Raw genomic sequence first — 24,992 nt, forward strand, 5'->3', positions numbered from 1 at the left:
GATCTGCATGTCATTCATTGTATGGTCTGGGTGTGGAAAATTTTGTTATGTGGCCTAGAAATAATCATACAAGTCATTTTTAGCCCAGAAGCCAGTTCATACAAAAGCTTATTATAGACTAATTAATCTATAGATTTTGAGCTTGTGAATTGGAATGCAGGGAAGTCTTCATGCCATTTCCAGTTGGACGCTGATGGCATTTGTCCACACCCCGTATCATTGGAACGCACAGAAGTGTTTTCATAACGCACATGTCACTTCTGGTGGGACACTGACGTCATCTGTCAGCGTTCCATGTTCAATGGACTGCAAACAGGCTCTCTCGGAATGCAAATATCACATAGACTGTGGTCAGAGTCTGTACGGGGCATCTAATAATATGCCCAAACCGGGCAACAGAACTGGCGCTATTAAAGGGAAATAATGAATTTATCCCAAACTTATTTTAATGTGCATTTTTTTCCTATATTACAGCGATAAAACGTATGCAATTTTGGTACTTTCCATTTTTTTTTTCTGTTTATGGTGTTCACCGATTGGGTTATTTTATATTTTCATAGTTTGTACTTTTCTGGAAGTGGCGATATCACATGTTAATTTTTTTATTACCTTTATTTTTAAGGGAGGTGATACGAACTTTTATTATTTTTTTTACTGTATTTATCAGACCTTTTAGGGGACTTAAAACACTTGTACTGTACTATATACAGCAGTTACTACAGTGTTGCTTCATATAGTAAAAATTATGGTTTTCTTTGATGCCTGGCCACAGACTTGGTTGCACAGGAGCAAAATGATGACAGGCACACAGAAATTGAACAGATCCCTAGCTGTCATAGCAACCCATCGGCGTCCTGGATTGCGTTATGAGGGGCACCGATGGGCGCACAGAATGACACGCTCCCATGCTGGCAAGCTATTAATGTATGGTCAGAGTTTGCTGTCAGAATTTAACAGGTTAACAGTTGTGGATGGAGCTGTACTCCACCAGCAACTGTTAGAAGCAGGTCCTGGCTATGTGTCACAGCCATTATCTGCCAGGCTTACCCCCTGAGCCCGAACTATATACCTGCTATTGACTTGCACAGTACATGGAAGCGGAATGTCGGTAAGGGGCTTAACAAATCACTAAAGAGGGTCAAGATTAGTAAGAAAAAAAGCACAAGATTAATATCTGCTCAAGAAAACCTAGAGAACATCTGATACCAATCTCACTTCTGTTCTGACGTTAGCCCTGATAGATTTAGAAACTGAAGTGGAATAGATAATGGAATCTAGACAGGAACACACCCAAGTCTATTCATCTGATTTATGGGAAGTGAATAAGGCTACTTTCACACATCAGGTTTTTTGTTTCAGGCACAATCTGGCTAATTTTATAAAAAAACGGATCCGTCGCAAATAGTGAAAAACTGATGCGACGGATCCATTTTTCTGCTGGATCAGTTTTTGTTTTTCACCCGGAAATGCAGTGACTTCCTGTTCCGAGGTGGAAAAGAGAGGGAGAGAGAGGAGAGAGATATTCCAGAATGGCAAAATGCATGATTTCTGTTAAAAATTGGATCCGGTCAACGGATTCGGCCATTTATACCTGCGTTTCATACGTTTTTGGCCAGATCAGTCGTTGTGCAGTTTTCCGCCGGACAGAAAAAAACGTTGCTATGGACCAGAAAACCAATTTTTGACAGATCCGTTAAAAAAAAAGGATGAAACGTTGGGACATCAGGTGCAATCAGGCGCTAATTCAACTCTACGTAAAAAAAAAAAACTGATCTGGCAGAAAAAAAAACACGGATCCGTTTTTTTAAAAATTCGCCTGATTGTGCCTGATGCAAAAAACCTGATGTGTGAAAGTAGCCTTACTGTCAGGGACAGAAAAGTCCGGATACAAGGAGATCTGTATATTGTTGTACATGAACTCAACCTTCAGACAATTTGTTTTTATTTCTGTATTTAATCAATATTCTTCCTTCATGAAAATTATTAGCTTAAAGTACTTGTAGATATAATTGAAAATGTAATGGAAAATCAACGTCGTCTTGAGATAAGGGCTATATTCTTACTTATATCATCCTGTGTAGGCTTACTCACTATCTGGACTGCAACATACTCAATTCACAGAAGTTAGTGAAAAAAAATAGTGAGAAAGGGTAGAAATATGTTATGACTTCCATTGCTAAACTCAAGATTTGTGGACGATCAAACCTGTTGCTTATTCACTACTGCTGCGAAAGCCCTAGCATGGATTTAGGCCACTCCCACGTACGACAGGACAATGAGTGAGAATAAAGGATCACACATGTTGATTACACTCCCTGAGGAATTTCTGACCACTTGGGCTTGTAGTTGAGATTGCAATAAAACTACGATCAGAGAAACTTTTACATTAGCAGTGGCTGGCCACAGACATAAACTCCGGGAAAGGGAGACATTCTTAAAGGGAATATGTCAGCAGGATTGTGCTGAGTAACCTACAGACAGTGTCAGGGTGGCGCTGTTGTACTGATTAAAATGATACATTGGTTGATGAAATCCGTCTTGTGGTTGTTGTTTAATCTTTATTTTCAGTTAAAGAGATTCTCATGCTTCGGGGCGGCCTGTGGGGGGGTCTTCATGTGGTGCTCTACTTACATATTCATCTGTATGGCTTAGGACAGGTCACTGATCCCTCAGTGACCGGCCCTCTAATTTACATACTGAATATTACATGTATTGAAAAAAAAATCACATTCAGCAGGCACGAGCCTGTCATTAACTGAAAATAAAGATTAAACAACAACCAAAAGATGGATTTCACCAACCCAAGTATCATTTTAATCAGTACAACAGCGCCACCCTGACACTGTCTGTAGGTTACTGTGCACAATCCTGCTGACAGGTTCCATTTAAGCTTAAGCTGAAAAAACTTATAGAGTGGACCCAACCTGTAATCAGCATCACTGAGCAGGGGCTTAGAGTGAATTGCTACTTCTTGTCAATGAATAAACTCAGGCAAAGCTTCTTGCCAGAAATATCAGCAATATTTAAAAAAGGGGATAAAACTGGGAAACTATTAAAATACCAAGATCATTTTGCAAGAACTTTAACTTGCATTCCTTGTATAAAAACACTTGTGTAGTGACTTGTGTACTGATCATCAAGATATTAACTGTGTCTTCTAATTCTTTTACAAGGACTTGTACAGCTCCCGATGAGATACTCGAGATCCCAGAGACTTCTTTCTATACAGACAACCTTGGTGGTGCATATTGCACTACAAAGTGGAGGCACTGGGTGTCCCAATCCCTGAGAAGAACACTGAAAATATCATTCAATTATTACCTTAATGGAAAACCCCTGGAATGGACGATCTAATAGGAGACTGGTACAAAATTCAATTGCAATTAAACATCACTTGCTAGAACTCTATGAGGTGATATTTCAACAGAGTAAGTTATCTGATTCCATGGTGGTGTTGCTTATGCCCGTGAAGGACTCTACATCCCCAGACTCCTACTGTCCTATTTCTCTACTCAATACAGATAAGGTTTTAGCCAAGATCCAAGTTACTAGTTTTAAGCACCACTCCAGTGGTTGTGTTTTTTCTTATTTTTTATTTCAGAGCTGGAGTGGTGCAATGAATGTAAGTTCCCTGCCTCTAGTATTATACTCACCAGCCGGCGTTTTGTTTTGCTCTCGGTACCGCTCCGATCTTATGAACGTAACTTCTTACTGAAGTCAGAGGGAACGGTCACACGCTCTCAATGTAAGTCTATGAGAGCCTCGTTCTGTCTCTAATAGACTTACATTGAGTAGTGACTTCCACATCGCTCTGCAAACACAGGTCACAAACGGCAGAAGAACGACAAGAGCTGTGCCGATAACAGATGAAAACAATGGTTTGTATGTATAATAATGGCAGGGAACTTTATATTAGTGAAACCACTCCAGGGGTAAAATAAATAAAAATGCTGGAGTGGTGCTTTATACTGGGTCAACCATTGATACTTTATCCGAATCAAAAGGATTCATTCTGGGTAAGGCTACACACATAGATATCCAGCGCCTCCACTTAAATATAGATTCAGCCCTCGATGATTAGTCTCCAGGCTTTATAGTGTCGTTAAAAATATGCAAAGCCTCATTCTACATAAATGTAGAAAACAAAGACATGGACTGCACATCCAAAACTTATATATTGATCTATTTCAACTATCAAAATTTTACAAAACTGAACATGATTCTCTTAATAAATTTTCTGATCAAAATGAGCGAAGATCACTGCCACATCATGGCAAACCTATTAGTTGGTTACTAACCTTAAAGCAAATCTGCTATCAAGATTTTACAACACTAACAGCATGTAACTAACAACCGGTTATTTTTTTGTTTTTATTGGTATTAGAAATGCACTTTTTTATATATTCACTTAGTTTTGGTGCTGTATGGTGGCCATTGTTGTTATGGTGCCGAGCCTGTGAAGTGGTGTGACATGGAGCTGTGGGGGCTTTGCAGAATGGGTACTGTAGGACACCTGGATAGCTCCCCCTGCTTGTGCAGTATTGCTTCGGCGGTTGTGGCTGCACCTTTAAGGTTAGGTATACACTAATGCTATGTTCAAATGTTCAGTAATCATCCGTTACAACATTAAACGGGTTACACTGGCGCTCACCCTAAGAAACCACAACAATCCTTAGCTGCTGGGATACAGACAGAGTAGTGGCAACTGTGTCAATAGTCATAAAACATGTAATACAATATTGATCCCGCACTTAAGGGTAAACCAGAAAATAAATACTTCATGTAGGTCCGGCTACACATTACACTGTACACCAAAGCCTCCGCTTTTAGTACGGTAGGTAACTGTGTAAATAGCAACAAATCTCTCTGATGGCCAGAACACTAACGCATCCGTATGTTATATTATTTTACTGCTTCCAGCAGTAGGACTGTGTATAGCTGCAAGCTTACCTGTAAGGTAACGTTCACATTTGCGTTGTTGGGCGCAGCGTCGCCGACGCAACGCAAAACGCATACACAATGCAGCGTTTTTTGACGCATGCGTTCAACGTTTACATGAATTTTGGCCGCAGAAAAACTGCATCATGTAGCGTCGGCTGCGCCCGGACTGTTGCGCCCAAATGACGCATGCGTCAGACAACGCTAGACAACGCATACCGGCGCATGCCCATGCGCCCCCCATGTTAAAGATAGGGGCGCATGACACATGCGTCGGTATCCGTCGGCGACGCTGCGCCCAACAATGCAAATGTGAACGTAGCCTAAATTGGTGCTGCAACGTGCAATGAACTTACAAGGTCTGCAAGGTGCCGGCTCGCTGTTTGGAAATCAGCGTGTAAGGGCTACAGCACCATGTGCATCGGATGGTGAGGCGCGATATGCAGCTAGGGAAGCTCCGGCCGGTAGTGTCCCTAGGTGTCACGCGGGGCAAAAAGAAAGATGACTGATATACTCCACCTACTTGTGACGTCACGTTCAGAATGGAGCGCAGAGGTGCTCAAAAAACAAGGGGACAGAGCTTACCTTATGTTGTATTACATCCGTTACAACAGATTCGGCAAAAATCCATTGATAAGTGCATTCACAACTTTTTTGTCTGGCTAAAAAAGTCATAGTTACTCACCGATAACGGTGTTTCTCGGAGCCCATGACAGCACTACGGAGAGAGGGGATCCGCCCTTCAGGGACAGGAAACCTACAGATAAAAGGGCGGTACCTCTCCCTCGCATCAGTTGGTTTACAGAGCATCGGAGGACCTCCAGGTTAGTTTACAACAGAGAAAATACCATATTATAACATTTCTTAAAAAAAGGAACCCCGTGCCTAAATTATAATATATAACTATATAAATCATATGTAATTAAAGGTGCTCGCCGCACTCGTGATGGGAGGGAATAAGCGAGTGCTGTCATGGGCTCCGAGAAACAACGTTATCGGTGAGTAACTATGACTTTCTCGGTCCCCCATGACAGCACTACGGAGAGAATTGCAGAGACTAAGCTTAGGGAGGGACCACCGCCTCAAGAACCCTTCGACCGAAGGTCAGGTCAGACACAGAGGCTAGATTTAATCTATAGCGCCTAAAAAAGGTTGACGGTGATGACCAGGTGGCCGCCTTACAGATCTGTTCTATTGATACCTCTGACCTCTCGGCCCATGAGGTAGCTACTGCTCTTGTGGAATGCGCTCTTATACCGTCCGGGATCGCATTCCCCGTGGATGAATATGCCAACGCTATTGCCTCTTTAATCCACCTTGCCAAGGTACCTTTAGATGCCCGGAATCCTTTTCTGGGACCCTGAAAACAGACAAACAGAGAGCCTTCCTTCCTATACTCCCTGGTGGAATCTAGGTATTGGACTAGGCATCTTCTGACGTCTAGATTATGGAAGTTCTGCTCTTTCTCATTTCTAGGGTTCGGGCAGAAGGACGGCAGGGATATTTCCTGTGACCTATGGAATTTTGTCGCCACTTTTGGCAAATAGGCCGGGTCAGGTCTTAGAGTGACTCTATCATCCATGATTTTTGTAAAGGGGGGGTTAGAGGACAGGGCTTGAATGTCGCTTATCCTGCGTGCAGATGTTAAGGCTACTAGAAGAATGGTCTTAAGAGATAGTATTTTAATGGGAATCATGTCTATTGGTTCAAACGGAGGACCAGATAATGCCGAGAGTACTAGATTTAAGTCCCATGGGGCCATTTTTTGGGTAACTACAGGTTTTGCTCTTGTTACCGCTTTAATGAATCTTATTATCCATGGGTTGGCTGCAATATTCTGGTTATAGAGTGCACCCAGGGCTGCTATCTGTACTTTAAGAGTACTAACCGCTAACCCCTGTTCCAGACCTTTTTGTAGGAACTCAAGTATTTTATTAATTGAGGGTCCCTCCTGGATTTTAACTTTGGATACAGACAAGAATTTTTTCCATGTTTTCCCATATATCTTAGTAGTAATAGGTTTTCTACATTTTAATAATGTTGTGACCAAGTTGTCTGAGAAGCCTCTTTTTTTTTAATAGTTCCCGTTCAAAAACCAGGCTGTCAAATGCAAGTTCGTCTCCTGTGGGTGGAAGATCGGTCCTTGCTGTAGTAGGTCTGGCAAATTCGGTAGAACCCATGGGTCTGAGACCGATAGCATCCTTAGCCAGGAAAACCATGTCTTTTTGGGCCAGAATGGGGCAATAAGGATCATTTTTGTTTTGTCCTCTCTGACTTTCCGAATGACTGCCGGAATCAGAATGGTTGGTGGAAAAGCGTATGTCAGTTTGTGTGTCCATGGAATCAGAAAGGCATCCAGAGCCTGAGGATTCCCTTCCGGGCTTAGAGAACAAAATTTGCTTACTTTTTTGTTTTTGTAATTGGCGAACAAATCTATTGTTGGGGTTCCCCACATCCTTGTGATCTGGTTGTAGACAGACTGATTCAGGGACCATTCGCCTTGTTTCAAGTGGGTTCGACTCAAGTAATCTGCTTTCTCGTTTTTTGAACCCTGAATATGCAGTGCAGAAAGGGATAGTAGATTTGTTTCAGCAAGGCTGAAAATTTTGGCGGAGGAATTCATCAGTGACCGAGACCTTGTTCCTCCCTGGTGATTTATGTAGGCTACTGTCACTATATTGTCCGAGAGAATTCGGACATGATGTCCCCAAATGTAGGTAAGGAATGATAGAAGCGCATGATGTACCGCCCAGAGTTCTTTTTGATTTGAGGATGCTGACAGTTCCTGAATTGACCAGTTGCCCTGAGCCACTTTGTCTGCCATGTGGGCCCCCCACCCCTTGGGACTTGCATCGGTTGTTATCACCCGAGATATTTTTGGTACCCAAGGAATCCCTTTTGAGATATTCTGGTTCTTTCCCCACCAGAGAAGGGAATGAATAACGGAGGAATTTAGAATGACCCTGCTTTCTAAATTGTTTTTTAATATTACCTGCCATTCTAGTATGTGCCACTGAAGCTCCCTTGAGTGAAATTGTGCAAAGGGTATCGCCGGCAGGCATGAAGATAGAGACCCCAGCAGTGACATTGCCCTCCTTAGAGTCATGGAGGGGTTTTGCAGTGTTTGTGCTATCATGGTTAATATTTTGTCTTTTTGGGGGCCCGGGAGTCGGCATTCTTGAACCTGGGAGTCTAACGTCAGCCCTAGGAACTCCTGCACTTGAGAGGGTTCCAATTTTGATTTTTTTATATTTATGAGCCAACCCAAGTCCGTTAGAATAGTCATTACTCGGTCTCTCTGTTCTCTGCAACTTTGAGCTGAGTCGCTGGCAATAAGAAAATCGTCCAAGTAAGGGACTATGATAATGTTTTGTTCCCTTATGTGGGCCATCATCTCCGCTACTATTTTTGTGAATATCCGCGGAGCAATAGAAATCCCAAATGGGAGGGCCCTGTACTGGAAGTTTCTTATTTTTCCCTTTATGGACACCGCCATCCTGAGAAATTTTTGAGAATGTTCGTGGATGGGCACATGGTAATATGCGTCGGTTAGGTCTATCACAACCATGTAGCAATTTGGGAAGAGAATTTTTATTGTAGATTTTATTGTTTCCATTTCGAACTTGTGATTTCTTACATAGTTGTGTAGATTTTTCAACTTTATAATCGTCCGAAAAGACCCGTCGGGTTTCGGTACTAGAAAGAGAGGGGAAAAGAACCCTTCCTCCATTTCTTGAGGAGGGATCTCCTGAATTACGGCTTTCTGCAGTAGGGAAATAATTTCTTTCTCTAATGCCGCTTGTTCTGCTGCCGAAGACCTCGTCTTTGTCACTACATAATTTCGGGGAGGGGGAGAGAAAAGAAATCTATTTTTAGACCAGATTGTATTAGTCTTAAAATCCAGGTGTTGTTGGATATTTTTTCCCAAGCAGGAAGAAATGAGGTGAGCCTTCCCCCTACCGTAGGGAAAATGTCATTTGGAGGGTTTTTTATCACGGGAGGTGTTGCCAAAGAGTTAACCTCTATCTCGTCTTCTCCCTTCTTCCCATTTATTCTGTTCTCTGGGAGGTCTCCGATGAAAAAATTTACGGTTCCGAAAGGACTGTTTAAATGGGGCTGGCCCCAGGTTTGGAAACCCCTTCTTTTTGTCTCCTGCTTTCTGGAGGATGTCATCCAGGGTTTCCCTCACATGGAATAGAACACAATTTCAACTTTGTTTGGAGATCCCCTGGCCAGCTCTTAAGCCATAGGGTCCTTCTGGCTGCGTTGGAGAGGGCAGCGGCCTTGGATGTTAAACGTACTGAGTCCGCTAGGAATGCTGCTGCTGCCCTAATTGCAGGGATTGAGTCCAGCAATTTACTTCTGGGTGACCCGTCTTTGATCTGGCTTTCCAGCTGGTCAACCCATACCATCAAAGATCTGGAGGTGCAGGTCGCTGCAACTGCAGGTCTCAAGCTACCCCCAGCCGATTCCCAAGCCCCTTTAAGAAAGGTATCCGCTTTCTTGTCTAAGGGGTCTTTGAGGGTACCCATATCCTCAAACGGGAGCGCAAATTTTTTCGAGGCTTTGGCCACTGCCACGTCCAATTTGGGTGCCTTGTCCCAAGAAGTGGACACCTCATCATCAAAGGGATACTTTCTTTTAAGCGAGGGTACTGAAGAGTTCCTCCTGTCCGGTTTTTCCCATTCTTTTTTGATCAGTGTCTGGACATTGGGATTTAACGGAAAAGTTCTCCGCTTTTTTTTGTCCCAGACCTCCGAACATAATATCTTGAGCCGTTTTATCGGGTCTGGGATCCTCAACCCCCATAGTGGCTCTGACGGTTTTAACTAAAGCGTCCACTTCCTCTAGTGGGAAGCAATGACGGCCCGAATCTTCATCGGAGGAAGATAGGGAGGATTTGGAATCGTCAGAGTCCGCGTCCTCAGACGAGGATCGGACAGAGTGAGAATATACCATCTCCTTCACCTTTTCCTTCCCTTTTTTGGAAGATAACAGGGCATTCTGAACTTCAGATCTAATTATAGTTTTTAGTTCAGATGCGAAGTCAGGGGTCTCTTCACATTATAATGGCTGAATGCAAGATTTACAAAGCTTTTTTCTCCAGGTTACCGGCAAAGCTTTGTTACAGGTGGGACAGACCCTATTTTTCTCCAGGCTCTTCTTACCCTAGTAAGGGAGAAGAGGGAGCCCTATTATAAAAAAAAGTACACTTTCACGGAGATCACTCCCCATCCGGATGTGGAGGCAGGTACCGATTCTGGAGGCGGGCCCGGGTCTGGCAGTGGAGCTTCTTGAGGAGGAGAGGTAGTCCCTGCAGCAGATCTGCTGCGCTGTGTGGACCGACTGCTTGATTCACTTCTTCTGGAGCTCTTTGGGTCCCCTTTCTTATGGTGCTGCTGTCTGGGCTGCAGCTGCTGTGGATCGCTGTCCTCCATGTTTAAATGGAGATAGTGCGACAACTATGTGTGCACCATCTCCCTTTTTGAATCCGGCGCCACCCCCGGCGTTCTGCCTCACTTCCGGTCCTGCGCACATCCCAGGGAGAGGAGAGAGTACCGCGCATGCGCGCGGAGATGACCCGGAAGTTAACGCCGCATTTCCGGAGCGGCGGCCATCTTTCTTCACCCGGAGCGTGCAGCAGCCGGCACCGGAGCTCCGGGTGACCAGCGCCCCTTCCTCCCTCGGAGTCTGGCGGCGGCCTCTCCCCCGCACACCCTGAAGAACCCGTCGGTTCCAGCGGTGGCGGCTTCGGGTGCCGGACGAGCCGCGGCAGGAGCCTCCTCGCTGCCGGAACCCGACTGTCCGGTCCCGGTCCTTTGGAAACGGCGTCTTCGTGTCAGGTACTGCCGAAAAGAGGTTCCCCCGTCAGGGACAGGAAACCAACTGATGCGAGGGAGAGGTACCGCCCTTTTATCTGTAGGTTTCCTGTCCCTGAAGGGCGGATCCCCTCTCTCCGTAGTGCTGTCATGGGGGACCGAGAAAAAGAAATTTCAAGTGAATCCATTAATAACATGAAGTCTATGGAGAAAAGATCCATTAAATAGTCATCCATTTTTCTTCCATTTGCATTGGATCCAATAAGCAAAAAATGGATCCTTTTCAAGTGGAAGAAAATGTATGGCTATTTATCATTTCCCACAGACTTCAATGTTAAAAATGGATGCAGTTGTAATAATTTTTTTTTTAGTCGGACAAAATAGTTGAGTCAGCACAAGTATTTTTGTCATCGGGTTGCTGCTGGATCTGTTGTTAGAGTTCTTATAAAGCTGTGCTATTAAACCTCTAAAATAATTCCACTACATTGATGATGTTCTATAATAATCTATACAGGCTCAAAACATGATCTGCATACTTTCCACAATAAAAAGTTCCACCCAACCATCACTCTCACCCTCAACTTCTCAAAATCTCAAGTATATTTTCTGGACATGACCATATACATCAAAGACCATACCATACAAACATCAATTTACCATAAACCAACAGGCCCTCTGTCATATTTTAGATGGACCAGCTTTCATCCAAGACACACAAAAATCCATTATCTGCAGTCAAACTCTGAAATTAATTTGGATCTGTTCAGACAGTGAAGATAGAAAACTACGTCTGCTATGACTGAGAAAAACATCCTTACAACAAGATTACCATCCACTGGTATTAGATGAACAGATTCACAAAAGTCACAAGAAGCACTTTCCTGGTTTACAAAGAGAGGACAACAACATATGAGCATCCAAAGAAAAAATGGTGCGTATCTTGATGCCATAAAGACCTCAGACTGAAAGAAATATTGCCAGAATTACCACTTCACTCCTACAGACAACCACCAAACTGAGGGAATCTCCCATGAGAAGTGTCATTTCATCGCCATCAGAGCCTGGCAAATTCCCACTTAACCGTTAAAAATGCACGTTGTCTGCACACAACACAAAACAGGACTTAAACATCCTGGATATCCATCCTCCAATGTGGAGTACATAATACAGTGTACAAGCTGCCCTGAAAGTACATATTTTGTGGAAACTTAACAAAAAGTAAAATAAGGAATAAACTATACTATACGGAAAGAGCTGAACACCCTTGTGGAAAATACTTCTCTGGAATAGGACAAAGTATGACAGATTTAAAAGTCTTAATACTGAAAGGTCATTTTAGGAATGACAGAGAAGACCCTGGGAATTCAAGCTGATAAGGTTGTTCAAGTCTATGACAAAGGGACTCAATCTTACACCTGGATTTATGATTCACTACATGGACACACATCACACCTCCATTAGACTGACTCCAAATCACTCCCACCACCTATCCAATTGTAACTTTGGCTTATGTTTAGGAGGCATCATCCCATCCACCACATGCACAAATACATTGGTGTAACATCTTGCAAATGTTCTGCTCTCTTCCCAGTAATTCACTTGTAAAATAGACTGACGAAGAAGCCTCTGTGCTCTGAAGGCCTGCAAATATAATTTTTGCAGTTAGTCAATAAATATATCACTCTTAAAATGCTTTTGTGTTTGTTGGTCATAAATGAATTTACATATACAGACTGATCAGAATGTTAGCAAAGAGAACCTCATGTTCAGTTTTGTACATTATTTAGACTTTTACTCTTTTGTGCCAGGAATGTAATTATTATGGCACAGAAAACTAGATGTTGTGTCTCATTGAAAACAACTGCAGAATAAATATATTCCAATGTAGAAAATAAAAAAAATCTTGTATTTTAACTGGAGATATAACTATAAATTTGAAAATGTACAAGCAGATGGTTGGAGGCGACAGACGCAGCTAAGTGTACTGGTGGCGCAGCTAATTGTATTGGTGGGACATATTCCTACCAAGTCTGGTTATTTGGGTCCTGGGTGCTTCTTTTACGCATGCTAAAGGGAACCGGTCACCAGAAAAGGCTATTAATCTGCAGATATGGAGTTAATCTGCAGGTTAATGGTGTTATTAACCTGCATGGCACCTGCACATAGCCGGCAAACCAATCCAATAAAAAAATGATGTGCTGACATATCAGATACTTTAGGAGGATTCGTTCTTTAAGGGCTCGTTCACATGAGCGTATAACTAGGGCAAGTGCAATCCAAAAAAAAAAATGAACCAATGTTATGCAATGAGGCAGTGCAGATGTAATGCCGGTGTGTTTGTGCCCTTGTTTCGCCAGCGTTACTCTGCATGTCTGTGCTCTTACCCTTTTTCCCTAATCAGATGGGATACTGTTGACTGTTACCTGTATGGATGCTGCTCAGTTCCCTGCTCTGCTGCGTAGCCGTACATGTGTTGTGGTGTCTTTGCTCCGCTACACGACCATCTGTGGGTTGCGAGGTCCTCTACAGCTGGTGCATGACTTTCCACATGTATCTAAGCTTGCAGCCGCTGCCAGGTGCCCTAGGCCTCAGTTCTTGTGCTGGCTATGCTGTACTGGTTTCTCTTTGTGCTTAAGGTGCATGTGGCCACACCTTCCCTGCTTTTATTAGGGGCAGTGTGTGTGCTTGAATTGCTGTCCCCAGCCTATTGCTGAGGGGCAGCACCTATTTAAAATTCCTCTTCCCCGTTGGGCTTGGCCAGAGCTTCTCATTAGGTTTCCAAACCTAGCCATGTGTGTTTGGTCCTCCATGTTGCTTCTAGTCTGCCTAGTCTTCAGCTCCTGTTCTGCCTGTTGTAAGTTCTGGGAAAGCTGATGTCTTTGTCCCTGCACCTGTCCTGCCTATGTGTTTGGTACATTGAATGTGAATTCCTGCTGTATGATGTTTCTGAAGTCCTTCTGTGTTTTGCCGGTGTCTCTGATGTCCTGCCTGGGTCATGATGTTCTCTGCCTGGAGCCATGTCTGTTGTCTGGAGTCCAGATGTCCTGCCTTTGTCCTAGATGTCCAGCCTGTGTCCTGATATCCAGTCCGTGGTCCAGGTGGTCCAGCTGGTGTTTCAGAGTCGGTCCCACTCGTGTTCCTGGACGGGCTCCTCCGCCGTGTTTCTGGGAAGTCTCCAGTCTCGCTTCCTGGTGACGGCTCTGCCTGTGAATCCTGGATCTGACAAGCCGATGTCCTGAGCTGCCGTGTCGATGTCCCTGGTCCTGTGCTGTCCATGTCTTGCCTGAGTCCCTATGTCCAGCCAGCGTCTTGATATCCAGATAGTGGTCCTGGTGGTCCAGCCAATGTTTGAGTCGGTCCCGCTCGTGTTCCTGGATGGGCTCCTCCTCCGTGTTCCTGGGTAGTCTCCAGTCTTGCTTCCTGGTGACGGCTCTGCTCGTGAGTCCTGGATCTGACCAGCCGATGTCTTTGCCTGTGTCCAGATGTCCTGCCTGTGCGCTAGGGTCCATCCTTTGATGACGTCTGTCCGAGGTCGGTGTCTGATGTTCTCCTGCTGTGCCTGTGCTATGCCTGAGATCTGAGAGAGAGGTTCTCCTGATATGCCCATGCCAGATGACCCTGGACTGCATCAACCCGTGATGACCTCTTGCCGTCTGCTAACCTGTGATGTTCACCCTTCCTTGATGTGCGGAATCGGGAGCCTAGCATTATGTCTGATGTTCTGTATGATGATCTAGTCCTGCATGTCACCACCTTGCCCACATGCTCAGCTGCCACAGACCCGGTCGCTGCCCCCTCTGTGGTCCAGTGGGTCCACATTCCCTTAGCTCCTGGGATGCACGCCCCACATCCTCTTGGCCTTGCAGCGTGGGAGCGTAAGCTATTTAAGCTAAGCCTTTTCCATCCGCCGGATCGTGACAGCAGATCTGAGTTTATTTCTCATCTATATTTGGCATGAGGAAAAAAATTACAGCATGCTGCGACTCTGAAATTGGATGGGTGTGAGAAAAAAAATCAGATATTATACAGACCATCAATATGGCATCTGATTTTTACGTATACATTGCCAAGTTAAAAAAAGGATTGCACATGGATGACAAGGGAGAAAAAAATTCATCCAACTTTTCTGGTTCCAGTAAAGTTGGATACATTTTTTTCTCACTTGTCATCCTTGTGCAATCCTCACGATTTTATATACGCCTGTGTGAGCCCAGCCTCAGGATGTAAAAAGTTCTACATTTAACTGTGTGTAAATAATGTTTTGGTCTCTGAGAATCAACATTTAAATGATGTGACAAAGGTTGGATTACACCATATAAATTAAAGGGGCCTAGTCAGGCTAGAGAGATTGACAATGTGACAATAAAATAATATTTTGGCAATCTAAACCATAAATTAAGCTTTTTTAATTACAGAGTCCAAAACAAGCTGTTAAACACTGTGCTCGCGATAATTGCATTTGACGCCAGCCTCTGGTAAATATATGCAAAACTCAATTATTTACATAATGATTTGTTTGAGTTTGTTATATTTCTGATTCCTTGTGTGGAATAATATTTCAGAAATCAATGCTGACAAGAGAGAGAAAAGAGCCATAATAAACAAATATCTGAAATCAGATGTGTTATGTCCCAGCAGACTGGAATTGCCTTATCCTAGTGTAAGGGTACCGTCACACAGTGCCATTTTCATCGCTACGACGGCACGATTCGTGACGTTGCAGCGTCGTATAAGTATCGCTCCAGCGTCGTATACTGCGGTCACACGATGCAATACACGGCGCTGGAGCGATAATTTCATGACGTATTTGCGATGTAGAAGCCGTTGGTTACTGTGCGCACATCGTATACAACCTGTGTCACACAATGCAATCATGCCGCCACAGCGGGACACCAGACGACGAAAGAAAGTTTCAAACGATCTGCTACGACGTACGATTCTCAGCGGGGATCCGGATCGCAGTAGCGTGTCAGACACAGCGATATCGTAAATACATCGCTGGAACGTCACGAATCGTGCCGTTGTAGCGATCAAAATTGCACTGTGTGACGGTACCCTAAGCCATTCGATCTGTCCCTTTCCTTGCACTAATGCCTCCAGGCTCAGTATTTCTTCAGAGGGTCACATTTACTGACACGAGATGTCAAGGGATGAATTCTGCCTGACAAGTAAATAGTACTTCATATTCACATTGAGGTGTCACTACAGTATCAGCTTATGGCAGCACTGCGTTTATTTCATGAGTAGGAAATATGGCATGCATAAAATACATTCTAGAAGACTGGCAGACACCGACACTGGCAGATATGCATTACCAAGTTATAGCAAGAAATTGAATGCCAGCATTGTGCAGAGCAACAAAACAGGTAAGGTTCATGGAAATCATATTGAATGTGTAGGCACTTCAATTATTAATGGCTCCGTGGGGAAGTTTTATAAATTTGTCGATGTAGCCAGGTATGTAGAACAGATGTATGAATTATTTGTCACAAAGAACCACAGAAAAGAAGTAACTCAAACTATTAGCAGACAAGAATAAGTACATACACTTACAAGACCAAGATTAACAAAAAAAGGGCACTGCTATTTGAAATTTAGTTTTCCTTTCCATTTATTTTGCTATTTTGGCATAAAGCACATACTGCAAAACTTATTGCGGTTTTTTAACATAATAGGTCAAGGAGCAGCTTATAGAGTACAGTTCTAGACACACACAATACAAATACCGGTAATTTCAGCCTCAATTACCTTTTTGTAAAAGGTGAAACATGATGAATGATTGTGAGAAGCCATCTGGCTTACCATTACTGTGTGAGCCACACACAAACTAAACACACAAATAAAGAAAGTACACACCGATCATTAGCCCGACTCAGGGTTTGGTCTTAACCAATGTGGCTTCTTCTTTTCATTAGCCCAAACCTGGGTTATGCTACTGATCAGCGTTTACCACAAGGTGTTTGATCGTTTGGATTTTATCTACAAGTGTGTTTTTTTATTTCTTTGTGAGTATAACTAATAAACTATTTTCTTTATCCATCTGATGGTTTTGCACTAATCCTCTCTTGATTGTTCAGATGCCGTTCAATTGACTTGTGAACATTCTATGTTTTTCATCCACGAAAAATCAAGGTCAGTTGTAAAGACATTACACTGAATTAACAAAGACATTTTGTGCTTGGACTTTTTCATTTCAATTCTCTCTTACAAACTGTCTACAGTGGTCAGTTTACATCTTAAACTCTGACGCACATTGTAGCATAATGTATTCTTTCTTTACAGGTTTGCTGTATCTTATGGGATTCTGGACTCGCCCTATTTACGCAGCAGCTCCCTTTTTGTCTTTCAGCATGTCGTGGCTACACATACTAATTTCATTATGACAAGCTAAATACAAATATGCACATGCTGTCTATATGCTGGAAAGTACAGTCGAGCCCAAACACATTTGGACCGTGACAGAACCTTCTGCCCTTTTGCCAGTACAATGGATTTCAAATAAAGCCATCAAGATATGACTAAAGTGTAGACATTTGGAAAATTCCAGAAAAGTCCTCACTGAGTCTCCCAGGTATGAACACAGCCAATATCTGCCGCATTACTTGTCAAAAATACTCTTAATTCAGATATACCAAGAGTATTTGTGGTTATTCAGAAAAAAAAACAGAAATTGAAAAAGAAACCCTAAAGCGGTTTGTTGCAACCATGTCAAGGGTAGGTTAGAAAAATGGAATCTTACAAAATATCAGAGAAAGTCAGCAAATACAATGATGAAAAACACTCGAGCATATCAACTAGAAATACATCTTGCAGTCTATATCAATCGTCTTGGGATACATTTCATGCTCCAGATAGCACCACACATGTATATTTAAGCAGAACTAAAAAAATATTCACAAGCTCCTATTTTAAGTGAATATAAAATTATGTGTTTCAATCTAAACAAGGCTTTATGGATAAGCTGAATAATGTTTCTGTTGGTTGAGAATCTTGTAAATGTTACGGTATATTGTGTCTTAATGTCATTGGACAGATGGAATTAATTAGGCAACATAAAATTAAATCATTAAAGGGGTTCTGCAAACATTCAATATCAGATCGGTGGGAGACCATCACCTGGCATCCCCACTGATCAGCTGTTATTAGCTCCGGCGGTGGTCGGCTGTAAACAATATATGCAGCTGTCTTTGCCTTGTACTGCTTTACAACTACTATTTGGAAGTAATAATAGTTGATCAGTGCAGGTACTTTGGTGTCAGACAACCACCAAGCCGATATTGATATTCTATCCTGAGGTCATAAATATCCCCTTTGCTAATAAATAAATAGATTAGTGTTATTAGTAATTATCACCTAGCCGCAGGAAAGTGGATAACTTCCTGATCGCTAGTGGCCTGATTGCTGGAACTGACGATCTCAAGAACCAGGAACTCCGAATGGAGTGCGAGTTGATCATGAACACTTCCACTCCATTCCGTTCTTATTGAAATCGCCAAATGGTCTTTGGCACTCCCATTAAGAACAAATGGAGTGGAAGTGAACATGATCGACCACCATTCCTGATTCTCAGGATCTATGGGGATCCCTGTGGTCAGATCCCCAGTGATCAGGAGGATCATTCCGTGAATAACTTCTAAACTTGGTAAAACCCCTTTAGTTAGAGAGAATGTTTAAACAAAACAGAAACAAGACATATCAGACTTATTTAAAAAGCTTAAAATGCCTCTGATGCCATAGTTATACATTCAACACTTGTGTCTACATCTGCTTATACAGAATAGAAGAGATTGCTTAAAAACAATTCTCTGTCTTTTAAGTTGATTGTTCTGATTGCCCCTTTTGGATCAGATATGACGGTCTATGTTCTCATATATTTAATAAAATAAATGTTATTCCAAATAATTAATCATTTGAAGGATTTGTGGGACTCTAAATGTAAATGTACATGAATGACTTCATAATATACCCAACTATCAGTCCAGACATGCGAGTCTGTATCCTCTACTCTTGATAAATCTGCCACATAAGGGAATACAAGCAGTTGACAAGACTGACATATCAATTTGGAGCTACATAATGCTTCTTTTCAGGTGGATGCTAGCCTTATTATATGGAGTTTATCCGATTTTCAATTTTTTGGTTTTCGTTATCAGTTCACTGGCTGTATACCTGCCAGTCAGCCACAGTGCCAGCAACCCGTTTCTAATTAAAGAAAAACAGTGCTTGTTCTCGGGAGAAAGAGAAGACAAGAAAAAAGACATATGTTGGAGACTAAAACGTGTCTTTGCTTTTATACAATTCCATTTTCTTTTTGTTCTGTGAATTCACTGAAAAGAAAAGAAGATACATTTTGATTCTGTGCCTCAGTCTTTGAAAACTGAAGTCTCCTATTCTCTTCTAAAACACTTTCTGGAGATTATTTCAAGCACATTGTATTCATAAAAAATAGCTTTTCTAAGCCAAAATGTGAGCAGTAAAGAACCCGAGCTGCATGACTGCTGGGGCTGTATAAGGGCATTTACCATACCCTGCAGGCACAAAATAATAAGACAACTGGGTTCATACACAAAAAGATTTACCTAAAAATGAAAGGTCCTTCATTGTACCCATTTATATTGTTGGAGCTGTGACAAAACCACTAACTCAATATTTTCAGAATGTTTGTTATCACAGTCAGGCCCACCCACGGAAGTACTTGATTTAAACTACAATACCATTCAATTAGTATTTAAAGCATTACGTTTTTGCACATATAGAGAGGAATTTTTAAGTGAGTTTTGCTAGTAGCACCAAACTGATCAAAGGGTTGCATGATGCTTCAGAAATTTGCCACATCTTATGACATGTTTTTTGTCTAGAACTGATTTTTCACTTTTTATGTCACCTTTATATAAAGTAGCAATTCACAGCTCTGCCTTAAGCCTCATTTAATAGCTAAGCATGCTCAGATTACAACCACTGTTTGATTAAATCAGCCATCATGTGTGGGGAAAGATATGGGCTTGGTTTACGAGCCTCCAACAAAGGCAGGGACATGACCTTTGACATAAATGTATCAGTTATACTTTCATACTGTCTGTGTGTCTGACCCCCTGAGGTGTGTGTGCATACTGTGTTTGTTTGACTGCTTTCCTTGATTCTGACCTCCTGGCCTGTCTGTTCTGATTTTGTCAACTTGCGTCTCTTTCGGCATTTCATTGCTTGGCTTGGCTTCCTGATCCCCAGCTTTCACCTGACTATCCTTCCGTCTCACCCCCGGTACCTCATTGACTTCCTGGTTTTGACCTCGGCACGTTTGACTTCTCTCCGGCGCCGTCTGGCTCCCCAGCACTCTGGCACCTGTCTCCGCCCTCGGCCACTCCCCTCAGTCACGTGGTTCAGGTCCTGCTTGCTACCCGATGAGTTCGCCGCCACCCACCTTGCAGAAGGTACTCCCGGGGTTTGTGACACAAAGTTAATTTTAATCAATAGCTCTTTGAATAACAAGTTCCACAACTGGATGTATAAAAAAAATGTTCCTGTGCTGAGATAATCTTATAAATGTGCTGTGTACTGTGTAATGGCTGTGTCTGATCGTACAGGGACATGGTCTGATCATACCACAGCTCATGGGCATGGGGACAAGCAAAAGAGTATACAGACATTACAGCAGGGGGATCACAGCTGAGTCCCTCTGTGAGGTAAAACATGTTTTTAAGCAGGCAGGGAAATGTTTTACCTCAGAGAGCAGCAGCTGCGATCCCATTCTGTAATGCCTGTATACTCTCTTTTGCTTCCTCCCCAGCCAGGAGATGTGGTATGTCCAGACCACGTTCCTGCACGGTCAGACACAGCCATTACATATAGCAGGGGAACATTTAAGTCAATTTTTGTTGACCCTAAAATCCCTTTAAAGAGAGAATAATCCAGCAATGTAAAGTAAAATAATGACCATAATGACACTATTATACAGATTAAAATGGTACCTTTAGTGAAGAAATCAGTTTGTTCATTGTTCTTTTATCTACATTTCAAGTTTTTAGGTAACTAGCTTTAGGTGCATAGGGGCAGGACTGTGGTTAGGATCTTTGCCTCCTGCACAGGCCCCTCTGCCTGCCTCTGGTGTCTGTATGACATGTCGTTGCCTTGTGAATGACCTGTCTTCTGTTTGAACTTTCATGCTGGCTAGGTATTTGCTGCGTGCAAATCCATATCCCGATTGTCTTAAAAAAAAAACTGTGCCGGTGGCAGCATTTGCCCAGATTGAACTGCCGGTGGTCTTCAACAAGATGGTGCCAGAGGTGGTGCATGAACAGATTTAGATCTTGGCTCAATTACCGTGTTATCCAGACTATAAGATGCAAATTTTTTGGGAAACTGGGGTGCGTCTTATAGTCAGAATGTATTTACAATTAGCGTGGTGGCAGCAGGAGTCGGGCGATTCTTGGTCCGATGCTGCAGGGCGATGATCTCACTCCCATCCCAGGCTGGTGAGACAGGTTCGGCGGTGCTCGGTGGTGTGGGGGCTCCGGTGACATTTTGTGAAAGCCTGGAGCCCCTGCACTTCCATTGCCTCGATACTGTGTCCTCCAGGAAAATGGCCGCCGAAGGCAGCGCATGCGCAAATTGAGTTCTCGGGAGACAAGATCTCGGTGCCGAGATCTCAGAAAAGATCTCAGTGCCGAGATCTCAATCTGCCTCGGGATGAGATCTCGGTGCAGAGTTCTCAATCTGCGCATGCGCCGCCTCTTGCGGCCATTTTCCCAGAGGCCACAGCATCGAGGCAATAGAAGTGCGGGGGCTCTGGGGTTTCACAAAATGTCGCTGTAGCCCCAGCACCACCGAGCACCGCTAAACCTGCTTCACCTTCCTGGGATGGGTTTTCTCGAAGACCACCACATTGCAGCAATGGATGTGCGGGGGCTCTGGGCTTTCACAAAATGTCGTCGGGAGCCCCCGCATCACCGAGCACCTCTGACCCTGCCACACGACACGAGTCTGGGTTATATCATCGCTAGACCACCAAATACCCCTGTGACCCCGCTCTACCAGCGCTGCCGATCCCCCCTAGGGTAAGCTGAATTCGGACTGGAAGACGGACCCCCATTTGACGCATTATATTTTTTCCCGATTTTCCTTCTGAAAATGTGGGGTGCGTCTTATGGTCTGGTGCGTTTTATAGTCTGAAAAATATGGTAAATCTCTAAAGGACGTCATTGAGACAAGATTTCAATCTGCACATGCGCTGCCATCATTTTATTAGAGACCACCAGGAGATCCATCTGTGCACGTGCCACCCATGGAAAAGACAGCGTATATGCAACACTTCAAAAGAGGCAGGTCAGACATAATGCAGTCCACAGACACCAGAGTCAGGTAGAGGAGCTGGGGCAGGCGCAAAAACCATATACACAGTCCTGCGCCTATGCACGCCAAGCTAATTACCCAAAAAACTTCAAATGCGGATTAAAGAACAACCACAACGCGGATTTCTTTACTAAGGGTGTCAATTTAATCAGTATAACAGTGTCATTAATCCATGTCTTTACATTGCTAAATCATGCTGAAAGGTTCTCTTTAAGCCTAGAATATGTTTTATAAACTTTCACCAACGTTTACTAGATGATTTACATTTAGTATGTATAGGTGTCCATCGCACTGACCTCATATCTAACATCATCTTATAATAAGGTCACATAAACTGAACCATTTCAGAATGGCTTCTGATGTTTTTAATAAGTAAGCAAACAGCACAGAAAGCCTTAGAAATGTTAAGCTTTTCATTGCATGTAAAAAATAAAAAAAGACCCAGGGGAAACAGGATGATGCTTGCACAAGAAAACATCAAAACGTGCTGCCTGATTTGTATTTCATTTGAAAAATGTATTCTGCACCTTAGAATTTCATCTAGACGGGTTAGTCATACTGTTAGGAATTAATTTCCAATACAGCTTTCAAATCACCCTTCTGCCATAGGAGACTAATTTCATGTCATTAAATATTAAGGGTTATAGAGAGAAGTGCAACAAAGCTGTTCTATATCATTTAACAAACTTCAAATGTAGAAATGAAGATAAATGGCAATGGAACAACAGTTGCATGTACGGTAATTAAAGTTCAATCACTGTATAATGGAAAGTTGCACCCTTTTACAATATATTTTTTGCTATCAATGATGGGACATTCTCTTTTACATCCAAAGGTTAATTCTAATTTAGAGCAATGAGGGCATAACTATGTGCCCAAATAACAAATAAGAGTCCCAAACACAGAACCTAAAAGGCTTTCAATTCAGGTCATTAGACCAGTGGTCGATTTAAGAATATATTACGGTTTGAAACTAGTGAAAAGCTGATAACCTCTAGAGACTATATCAATGGGCGAGGTGAACTTTATACAAATTGGTCATTCATCTGTCTGACACGTTAGCTACATGGACATTTTGCAGAGACTAAAGGTTCAAAAACATCTTAAGCAGCATACTTTATGAAAACCAAAATTTGTGTCAGTTTCACACCCTTTGGCCGTTATTAAATTCCTATGCTCAGATCCATCAGGTTCTGGTTACTTTTTTTTTTTAAGCTGCTGCACATTTTTATTTCTGTGTGGAGAAATGCTTAAGTAGAATTCACAAAATCTAAAGAAATCAGCCCAAGAGCGTTGGTATTCTCTATACGTTTTACAACAAAATTTGTATGAGTATTATGTTGATGTTACTTGGACAAATGTAGGCCATGTGCTTCAATTCATTTTCCTATAATACAATGAAATGTGAAATATGTGCCAGACTTCTTTTTCACAGATTTTAACCATAGAAAGCTAGAGATACTCTAAAACATGGTGAGAAAAGAGCTCTACACTTGACTAAAACCTACCTTGTCGTCTCCGACTGTTCAGTTTTCTGAAGCAGGTTCCTTCAACAAGCCGGTTAAGTCGCTGTTGTTTAATAAGTTCTAAGATTTCCGGCTGAATCTTCTCTTTCAGTTCCCTATGCATTGATAAAAAAGGACAGACATGATGAGAGCCATAATGGTTATCTGGGCAATGGCTATTTGAATATTACACAAACTGATGGACATTTCCCAATGACAATTATACAGTAATATTTTGCAACCAAATGTCGTTGCACAAAGAGATGGCAAAGTTCCATCTGTGCCAGTTATTCACGGAAATTTAGTGCACCATAGTGCTGTGTAAAGAAGAGAATGGTGGGGTTGGATCCTCTAATCACAGGCAGTCAGTTGAAAGTTCAACAATCGGTAATATGATTAATCTATGTGCATGGACTGTCGTTCTCAGAAGCACATGTCCGGTTTACATGTTATGATGTTCTACTGTGAGTGATAACTTGTAGCAAAGCTGAAAAATAATTTTACCCATTGATTCAGCATATTGCAGTCTGTTTACACTGGCAGATAGTTAGGAAACGAGAACTCATTTCTCGATGATTGGCCAGAGTAAATGTTCCTTTATCAGTCTATTACAAATTTGTTTACAGTAACTCTGTAGGTTACATTGAATAATAAAAATAAGTCAATTCAGGAAAACCCCTTTAAAAAAAGACATCTGATACAATGCAAAAATACCACCCAACACTTTACATACAGTACCTTCACGTAATTTACATTAAAATGTAAAAATGTTAAAAAAATACTTAAGAAATAATGTTCATGGCTAAACTTTGTCATAGGTAGAGCCAAGATGCAAAAGAGAAAATAAATGTAAAAGATGTGAAGAATTTACATGTTCACCAGAACTAAATACTGAGGTTCCAAGTCTACATGATCAGGATGTCAGAAAACATCCGAGTTAACAGAGATGAGAAAAATCCTGATTGGGGTAGAGGTTGATTGGATGTAGGACTGCTGATCTTCTCAAACACTGACCTCCAGTCCAAATATAACAGAGAGCACATATAATCTATGATTGGTAAGCAGGGTGGTAACATGAAGAAAAGTTCTTGCAGCCCCCTCTTCACTGAAGGCTGTAAAGGGCACAGATAATAGCTTGTGATTTTTTCTAAAAGCACTAGTAGGAGCTACTCTGAAGCACCCGGCAGTGGCCACTAAACTGTTTGATGGAGCAGTGGTGTTCCACTACCTATCGTGTCCTACATCCGGCCGTTGCCAGAGTTTATATCAGCTAATTAGTGTGGGTGTTGGGGATCAGGCTCCTTATGATCTGATATTGCTGACCTATCTGAAGGATTCATCAATAACAATCTAGTGAAATATACGCTTAAAGGAATTTTCACAT

The 24,992-nt window shown here is 42.4% G+C and overlaps 1 protein-coding gene across 4 annotated transcripts in view; it reads right to left on the reverse strand.

Moving 5' to 3' along the window:
* ELMO1 (engulfment and cell motility 1) overlaps nucleotides 1-24,992 on the reverse strand; it is a 522,734-nt gene that overhangs the window by 41,451 nt on the left and 456,291 nt on the right. For all 4 annotated transcript variants that reach the window (XM_077269247.1, XM_077269246.1, XM_077269248.1 and 1 more), the window contains one exon: nucleotides 23,612-23,724. In XM_077269247.1, the coding sequence (XP_077125362.1) occupies nucleotides 23,612-23,724 (113 nt within the window). The remainder of the gene's footprint in view (nucleotides 1-23,611; nucleotides 23,725-24,992) is intronic.

Source organism: Ranitomeya variabilis, chromosome 6, assembly GCF_051348905.1.
Source record: "Ranitomeya variabilis isolate aRanVar5 chromosome 6, aRanVar5.hap1, whole genome shotgun sequence".
In the NCBI taxonomy this organism is placed as follows: domain Eukaryota; kingdom Metazoa; phylum Chordata; class Amphibia; order Anura; family Dendrobatidae; genus Ranitomeya; species Ranitomeya variabilis.